At 39.7% G+C, this 9,820-nt stretch overlaps 1 protein-coding gene across 1 annotated transcript; it reads left to right on the top strand.

The window, feature by feature from the left end:
- The first annotated feature begins 2,128 nt into the window (after positions 1 to 2,128).
- LOC134070825 (T-cell surface antigen CD2-like) lies at positions 2,129 to 9,189 on the top strand. Its single transcript, XM_062527284.1, has 5 exons — positions 2,129 to 2,336; positions 2,881 to 3,147; positions 3,283 to 3,534; positions 3,908 to 4,060; positions 7,712 to 9,189. Exons 1-5 carry the CDS (start codon positions 2,273 to 2,275, stop codon positions 7,987 to 7,989), a joined length of 1,014 nt encoding a protein of 337 aa, XP_062383268.1. The 5' UTR covers positions 2,129 to 2,272; the 3' UTR covers positions 7,990 to 9,189.
- Positions 9,190 to 9,820: the final 631 nt, after the last annotated feature.

The raw sequence follows: 9,820 nt of genomic DNA, 5'->3' as shown, positions 1-9,820 counted from the left end.
AGCACCAGGAGGTTGTGGGGATGGTGCAGCATGGCAGGGCAGGCTTGGGATGGGGAACACACCACCCAAGAGGTGGTCTAAAGCCTCAAGAATGGAGAGAAAAAAGCTGGTGATTTGGCAGCGTTTAAGCTGGTGATTTGGCAGCGTTTAAGATCAAAAGTCATTTGAAGTCTACTTATCCACTAGGACACTGAGACTGAGAGAGATTCAAATGCAGAGAAACAATAGAGTTCATCTGAATTTATTCTAGCTGTAAAAACACAAAGCAAACAAGTCTGGATGCAAACAGTCAGATTCAGACAGCAATGTATATGAACTGGTAAGCATTTAGTTTTACACCTTACCACTTTCAAGCCAACTGTGGCCACAGTTTAAGGTCAATGAGGATCTGCTGTTGACATAATATGCCAAAGATGCTGAGGGTTCATTGTGGGCAAATCAACTCATAACTCATATCTGCCCCCTGGTGGTATTTAGTGCTATGATTCATCTTTGGGTGCCTCTCATTTGGGCTTTTATACACCCTCCCTTCCTTCCTCGATCCTCGTCCTCACTGATCTACATAAAGAATGATGGGGCGGCAACAATGGGATAGTCTATCCAGTGTTAGTTATAAATCAGTGGGAACGCCCCTCGAGGATCGATCGACCATCGAGGAGAGATGTTGAGAGGCACCCTTTGTGTTAGACTGATGGCTGTATAAGGCTCAACTTTAAAATATAACATCCCCCTCTAGTGGGCATACTTGAAAGGTTAATTTGCTCACAATTCATACACAGGTGATTCAAAGTGCTTTACAAATATGAGCAGATGAAAGAACATAGGGGAAAAAGAGAAGGGCAAAGGAAAGCTTAGGAAAAGTTGGTAGTCGATCAAGCGTTCGACCTACAGTACAGAGATGAGCTGCAGAGGCCAGAGGACATACTGTATTTCTGAACAGAGGAGAACATGAGAGTAGGCTACACATATCTGAAGAGGAGGAAAAGGGAGGCTATACATATTTGAAGAGAAAACAAAATGAGGGTACGCTATTTTACTATTCATTTAAGAGAAACAAATAAAGCAATCCAATGAAGTTGTGAGATTTACAACTCTGCTGTTTTTGTCCATGGAAGTGGGTCTATGACCTGGATCGGGGCAGCCGTGGCCTACTGGTTAGGGCTTCGGTCTTGTAACCTGAGGGTTGCCGGTTCAATCCTCAACCAGTCCACGGCTGAAGTACCCTTGAGCAAGGCACATAACCCCTCACTGCTCCCCGCACGCCGCTGGTTGGGCAGGCAGGTCACTGCTCTGGGTTGTGTGATTCACCTCGCTGTGTGTTCACTAATTCGGTTAAATTGGGTTAAATGCAGAGAACTAAATTTCCCTCACGGGATCAAAAAAGTATATATTCTATTCTTCTATTCTACAGTAAGCAGATAGGTTGGCCTACCTGTTAAGCCCCAGGAACTGGCACATGGCGGATGGTTTAATAGATGGAAATTTAGATGACCTTCTTAGGTAGGCCTATAGTTTATCTACCTTTCACATTTAACACATGAGAAGTTTCAATATCATTTTAGATACAATGTATAGATAATGTAGTAAACATTCCACATTCTTGTTATAGCGTCACTAGGTGTCAGTAGTAACTCAGATTGGTCGCGGCAACTCATACACATGTGCTTCTGCCGATTTAAATGAACTTGAACTCATTTATTTGATGTCCATTTCTGAGCCATTTTAGCCATGTAGAAAATTCTCATATATTTAGTGAAACAATATTGCTTTGTTGTAGTTCTTTTCAATTCTAAGGCATGGCAAGATTTAAACATGGCCATTGTTTTAGGTACAGCCACCAGACAGATCAAATTTAGCTGAACGGTGTTTAAAATAAGCCATGTATATAGTGGGCTTGAGCCTAACTGTCAAAATCAAGATGCCTGATCAATTTGGAAAAAGTATGTTGCATGACAGCAAATCAAGGTGAGTGTGAGATGAGGGTGTGTGTTGTTTTGGAGTTTAAGGACAGATTGCAGACGGAGAGAGCCGAAAGATGACCTGAGGGGAAGCATTGTTTGTGTTCTGATTATCACTGATCATACCGACATTCATTTCCTCTTTATTTGAGCCATTACCACTCAAAGGCACTCACACATGCATACTCACCCATACACCAGCCAGCATGCATACACCCCCACGCACACACACACACACTTGCACGTATACTCACACACAGGAAACTCTCTCTCTCAGCTAACCTGACATTTGCGCTTCTAAGGGACGTGAGAAGATGAACTTCCAAATTGCTTCGGGTTTTTTGTGTCTTTATATTCTTGGTTTAACTGCATCCGAAGGTGAGTAATGATTTGTTAGATCTGTATCAAATAACTGTATTTCAGTTTTTAGGATTCATTAATTTAGGCTTTGTGTGGTTGGATTAATTTCTTATGTTAATGCATTTTGATAGGCTACATACAAAGTAATAAGTGGAAGTGAATATCCATCTAACCTGCTTGACAGTCTAATTAAATTCCATTAAATGTTGACATAATATGAAGCTTAGTCTTGCTCATGTCATTTGTAAACCAGTACTTATGTGTCAAGAAACAGGACTGTCATCTAAGGTACCACAGAAATTGGTCATGTATAATGACAATACATCATAACAAAAGACCAAACATCATAACAGTTCGCTAATATGACATGGACTGGTGATTTTCTCAAATTTGATTGATCAGTTTAAATGATGCGTCCATTAGTTAGTGAATAAATATGTTAGTGAACTTACTGAATTCACAAGAATTTGCTGGTCCATTTGTATCTTGATGTGCTTAATGAATTGAAATCCTTGTGTATTTGCGGTTAGTGATCTCATGATTTGTCCTTCTCTCAACACAGAATGTGTAAACAAATATGTAGGAGAATCCTATACGTTTAAATTAAATTCACCTCAACAAGATGGAGATATGCTGATCTGGAAATGTGAAGACAAGATCATTTATAAACGGAGGAGGGGAAAGGCTGAACCAAAAGCAAATGTGGATGTCCAAGGCTCCCTTACACTGACAAATATTTCCAAGTCAATGAATTGTACATACAAAGCTGAACACCACGATAGTGATGGGAAAGCACTTAAAACACGCTCCGAGAGTCTCTGTGTGTTCTGTAAGTACAACAAAACCAAAATGGTCCAACAGTGGCTTTGTTAAGAAAGTTGTCAGTTTTCTCATGAAATGTCCAATCTTGCTATGTTTGTATTATTGACTGAACCCACGTAAAACGTGAATTAATCTGTTCTAGCCAAGATTCCAGACCCAAAGTTGGAAGTGAAATGTTCATCAGGTATGGTGGCCCTGCAGTGTGGTCCTAGCCTTCCTGAGGGCATCACACTGACATGGTTAAAAAATAACAATGAGATGAAAAATGAGAAATCTAACCCTCTAAAACCTCAGAAGCCTGGAGTAAAGGATCGCTACAAATGTAGACTAAGTAATGGTCTCGACAAAGACACGCGACATAGTAAAGAAGAAGCCGCATCATGTGCAGTCTCCGGTAAATATCTGTAGCAAACAAGCACTTTATCACATTTAAAATCTTGGTCGTGTGTGTGTGTGTGTGTGTGTGTGTGTGTGTGTGTGTGTGTGTGTGTGTGTGTGTGTGCGTGTGTGCGTGTGTGCGTGTGTGCGTGTGTGCGTGTGTGCGTGTGTGTGTGTGTGTGTGTGTGTGTGTGTGTGTTCGTGTGTGTTCATTTCTTGCATTGTTAAGGTATTCAAAATCTAGATATAGTGCAGCAATCATGATATGTATGTGGCATATAGTGTAGATTATTGTAGTACAAGACATTTAGAAACAGTTGAAATAGCTGAAACAGCTGAAAAGCCTTTAAAAACTTCTCTCTCTCTTTCTCTCTCTCTCTCTGGCCTAGGAGGTGTTTCAAATAATAACCTGCTGTTTGGCTATAACAAGTGGGTGATGATTGGAATCATTGCTGGTGGAGGATTTCTGCTGCTGGTCCTGATCGTGTCTCTGATCGCCATCTGCTGCAAGAACCATCGCAGAAGTAAAAGGAAGCAACGGGGTAAACTATATCTCTCTTTCTCTCCCTCTCTTTTTCTCTCTCTAGTCACCCTCTCTGTCATTGTCTATTCACATCCTGTTGTGCAGACCACATGAGCGTTGTGATGCTACAGCCTCTTCACCCACATCAGACACAGTGTCCTGAACTGTCTTTTCACCAGGGAGGAAACCTCTGTTAGGTTGCACTAATCACAGACATTTTATGTAATTTTTCAATGTTTCCCTTTTCTCTAACCCTAGTACTAACATTATTATATAACAACAGATTTTTTTCTCATCTTCCATATGACTGATTTTGCTGTCCATTATATCGCACTCTGACAGTTAATTAGGTTGTGTTTGTTTCCTGGTTGACAGTTAAAGAAAATATATCGCCTGGAACACCTACAGTAGGCCTATATTGCAGAGTAACTTTGCTGTACCAGGATGTGACCAATGCAGTGGCAATGGCAAAGGCGTATGGTGAAAAATGGGCCTTGCAGCCAGGCTTGTGCACAATTCCGAATTTTAGAATTGGCCTCCATTCAATTCATGAATTGGAATTTGAATTGAATTGGTCCCACCCCACAGGAAGTTCAATTGGAATTTGAATTGGAATGACAGGAAGTGGAATTCATGGCCATTCAAAAACAATTCAGTCACATAACAGGAAGAATGTGTTGAATCTCACATACATTCAGTTTTGGGAAGGTTACTTTGGAAATTGATCACTGTTTTCAATTACAAGTTGTGTGCTTGTTGCGATAATATCTGACATATTTTAAGAAACTTTATTGTTAAACACTACCCTTAAATTATGTATATGAATTTCTTTGAATTTCTTTGAATTTCATTTCTACTTCCTTTAATTCAAATTCGAATTGTATAATTATTTTTGACCTCAATTCAAATTCAATTCAAACTCAAGAATTGAATTGGAATTTAGGAGTCATTCTCAATTCAATTCTGAATTTTGCACAAGCCTGCTTGCAGCTCACGTACACACAAGGTGACAGCTACAAGGACACACTGAGGTTGGATGGCGATGGGGTGAAGACGCAGCAGACAGCAAACGTGGATTGTGGTGAAAAGTGCAGATTTGTTTACAGTGTTATAAAACAAGTTATCTGACACACAGCCAATCAAAAATCAGAAGAAGAAAAAAATGAACCAACCATAAAAACAACAAACTGTTCCAGCAAATCACAGACATGCGTTTCGGAGAGTTTCAATTGCACGAGAGGGAGGGGGAGGGAGAAGCGAGCTAGCTCTGTTTTGTTTGAACACTAACAGAAGTGATGTTACCCAGCATCGCTTAGAGCGCCTTTAATTCAATAGCACAATTCACATTTCAAATAATATCATGTATACAACCTCTCAGCAAGCAGACACTCTCCAGACGCCCACTTCTGACACCAACTGTGGAAAAAGGTGATGACAAGGACACATCCACGTTGGCTGCTTGCTGTGTCTTCACTCCATCACCACCTCAGTGTGTCCTTGTCGCCACCATCTTGTGTGGACGTGGGCTGCAGGGCCCATTTTGTATCTATATTCAGTACTTTGAAAATTTACATTAAAGGTGGGGTAGGAGATCTTTGGAGAATGCTCTCTGGAGCATTTTTTAAAGAGACCCTATGCAACTTTCTGCAGGAGACGATCGCTCCTTGTTTACATCTGGAAGTCTGAGACGAAGAACCACGCATGCAATTTATATATTTAAATATAGCCTATATGTATAAATATACACGCTAAAGCTGTCGGGGAAGCTCTGCAGAGAAAATGCAAGCATAAAACGAGCGAAAACGAAAAATGAAACCGAAACCAGAGATGAAATCGCCAATCCTGCATAGTTCCTCTTTAACATATTGTTTGAAATCTTCACACCCCCATTGCAACCAATTAATTAAAAGTTTTGACACAAAAAAAGTTTTAGTGGCCACTAGAACGAACAATCCAGGAAAAACACTCTCCAATCATACTGAGCGGACTGTTAACAATTATTGGATTCTGATGCATCTATATATCAAACGGCAATCTGCTCCTCCCTCCCGCTCGTGAACAAGCATTACACGTTCCTGTACTCTGGAGGCGTGGCTTCAGGGGGAGGTCTAAAGAAAGGGGTTGGGACTTTTGATCTGTGTATTTTCAAAATGCAGCTTTGCTGGAATCATTTTCCAGGATCTCCTACCCTACCTTTAAGGTATAAATACCAATTGTTAAGTTTGGTCCGTTACTTTGAAAATGAGTCTGGTATTGTTGGTACCTACAGTACTGGTAGCGCTTTGTCATGACAGTTATCCTGTTGCTGTTCGTATTCAGTACTCATATCTTGGGTTACAGGTACAGAGAGTTGTCTGACACAGCCTATAGTCCAAAAACACTGACATATTAACTATTCAATATGGCAAATGTGTGATCATTTTGAACTTCCTGAAACAAAGTCTCTAGTTCCATCTGAAACCTTTTCTGGATTGCATTTCCTGAAAATGTAGACTACTTCAGCAGACATTATGCTGCTGAGAATATCCAATATGTCCCTGAATCATTTACAGTTTTATCGTGTATCTCTGTATCAACAACTTTGGTAACCGTTCAACAACACTTTCCAAAAAAAAAACCCTAGGGCACTACGATGCAGTTTGCTGTTGCTTTGCCAGAAATCATGATCTGTATTTGCTGATACCAGCTTCTGATTCGTCTATAAGTCAGGTTTCATATCACAATTACTTGAAACATAAGCAAATTTGTCAGCAGTGTATTTGCTTGTAATACCTCAATTCTCAATTGATCACAGACAATCCTCAAAGCAACAAAAGACACTCTCCCTGTGAACAGATGAGTTATGTAATTTCTTTGTTGATTGGATATTTAGCTAGTACATTGGCTGAAAAAGCTCTTCTCACATTTTAGGGGTTTTGGACTATAGCAAAACTCATACTGTAAGCATCTGGTCCATGTCTGTACTATTTCTTTGTATTCCATCGTGTCTATTCCCATGCTACCATGTTGACCTTCATTGTGGCAATGACAATTATATTACCACCAACCACAAATGGTGCAGGTGTGTATTATCATGCTGCAAGAATTACATTTTGGAAAAGGATTGTTACTTGCCGATTGCAAGTTTCACTTTCACATAGATGTGAGTCTTTTAACTCCAAGTGCTATGTTTTATGTGGGTTGTGTGTAGAGTGTATAGAGAAACACTGAGCCAAATGCACAAAAAGTGTGTAAGCAATTGACAAAAACTGTAAAACACAAGCATACATTTAAAATATATGATACATTAGGTTTATTCTTAGTAGACATTCAAGATGAAAGATTGAAATTCAAGCTCAGTCTTTAAAATTCTTTTTGAATATTTCTTTTTTTAACTACTGACTGTCACTGAATACCACCTTAACCAAACCAAACCCATAACCCATAACCTTAACCATAAATGGTTGTTAACAGAATGTCAACAGATGCTCAGCCTATACCAGATGTGTGATAATCGGAGAATCTGTAGATAGTCTATAGAAGACCATCCAAGTAAAAAGTGTGACCAAATCACCTTGGCTGTCCACAGTCCAAAATACATGCTCCTTTTCTCTCTCAAGTCTCACTGCCTATTACAGCTAACCACATTCAGTATGTTTTTCAAGCGCACATTTTTCTTTAATCTCCCCAGATGAGCAGGAGCTGCGTCTGGCCAACCTCCAGTACACCGGCACCAATCCACGAGCGCGACCAAAACAGACTGCCCGGGGTCAACCAGTACCCCCGACTCCTGACGAGGAGGGTTACCTCCAGGGTCCAATAGGGGAGCACAGCCCGAGCCCAGCAGCCCCTCAAGCTGCGAGACAGCCCAGGCCTCGGGCCCCGGCGCCCCCTATGGAGGATGACGATGAGGCGGTACCACCATTACCACAGCCCAGGAAGAAGGGGCCCCGACACCCGGATTACTAAGACTCATTTTATTCGGCTCTCATTTCACCACAACTCAGGTTGTACGATGGCACTTTGCGTATATTTGAATATTGCAGGGGAGCATGTCCATTGCTTCAAACTCTTTTCGATGGTGAACAGACTCATAATAAGTAGGACGGCATCTCGGTCATCGCCGGTGCATGATATTGCCGATAATGGCCGGGTTTCCCAGATTCATTAAGAAGCTCTTAAGTGCTATGAACTTCTTAGGAGCATTCTTAGAACGTTCTTAGAGCGCTCCTAAGAAGATCTTAGCACTTAAGAGCTTTTTAACGAATCTGGGAAACCCGGCCCATGTCATTGCTGTTGCATACCAATATATATATATATATATATATATATATATATATACACAGTATACTGTATATATATATTTTAATGTCCTTGCATTGAATTGGTACATTATTGAAGATTATGCTATAATTCTGACTAGGTTTATACATTGATTTTGCCCAATTTCTTCAGCTTGAGGGTTGGGCTACAGATGGGGATGCATTTCTTTTCTTCATTCTTCTGTACGATTGAAGCACCAATCAGATCCATTGGGCTTTATGTTACACCAGTACATCCAGGAACTTTGAATTGGCTACACATCCCTGCCTCATTTTCTGCGAAAGCACACTGTGACTGCTAACGTCTTTCCCATTGGAATCAATGATATAATGCTAGCTTGCCTTCCCCCCAAAAAAGAGGCAGATTGGGTATATTGGGCACTGCAGTTAATACAAGATGGCAGTTAATGCAGGATTTATGATTAATGAAAAATAGTATATTCTGGCTTTCTGGGGTTTATACATTGCAATTCACAGTATATTACTGTATTCAAAGTAAGTCATAGTTTATCAACATTGAAAAGATGTTAACATTTTTGATCATGTCCAAACTAATAAGCAGAATTGTGTCTCTACCAGTGCTGTCGCATGCTCAAAACTATTATTTTGTGTATACCCCACCAGTATTTTAGTCAAAATATGAAACCTGTGAGTTCCTTTTTATGATTTCTATCTGATGCCGAATTATATTACGGTCATGTTCTTACATGAATAGCAGAAATGCTGTACAATTACCACATCAAATACATTATTATCTTCAACAGAAGCGCTTTAGGTTTGACAGGAAATGGAGTGTGAATATGTTTATAGATATTTAATAAATAAATATCATTCATCAATTGTAAAAGCTCTCGTTTGTGGCTTTATGGTCTTATTTTTAATATTTTTATCCTAACACCTGACATTATATTTTCCTAACCCCTATAAGGTGTTCATATATTTTACTCAGCCAATGTTCTCGAGTGTGCTGGACCCACCACATTGATAGGCTTATCAGTACAGCCAAAACTATTTTTTGCAAGAATCAGTTGATTGCTTTAGCTCATTTACCAATGATAGACATCATTTACGGTTCATATTATGTGTGTAATCATTCAGAGCCTTGGTTTGGTGTGCATGCAGGGGTCAGAAAAATGGTTAAGACATTTAACATGAACTTATTCAGCTGTCTTTATTCAGTGCAATCAATAATAGTATATATATATATATATAGTATATATAGTATAATTATTGATATTGTATCAATAATTAGATATAGTATTATCTAAGTATTATCTAAGGTTAAGCTAATTGTAAAAAGTATATGAACAAACTGCATAGACAATACATATCAATGGATGTTGATATGCAGACTGCAGGTCCTGTCTGCACGCCTACTTTCACATGGCTACTGTAAGCTGTTTGCACATTGGGTTACCACAGCTACTGACCCTATTGCTCAAACCAAATAGTAGGCCTGAAGTCAAGCACGTTTGATG

This window comes from Sardina pilchardus, chromosome 23 (genome assembly GCF_963854185.1).
Source record: "Sardina pilchardus chromosome 23, fSarPil1.1, whole genome shotgun sequence".
Taxonomy (NCBI): Eukaryota; Metazoa; Chordata; class Actinopteri; order Clupeiformes; family Clupeidae; genus Sardina; species Sardina pilchardus.
Note: the sequence above shows the minus strand (reverse complement) of the source record. Positions and strands in the feature narration are given on the sequence as shown.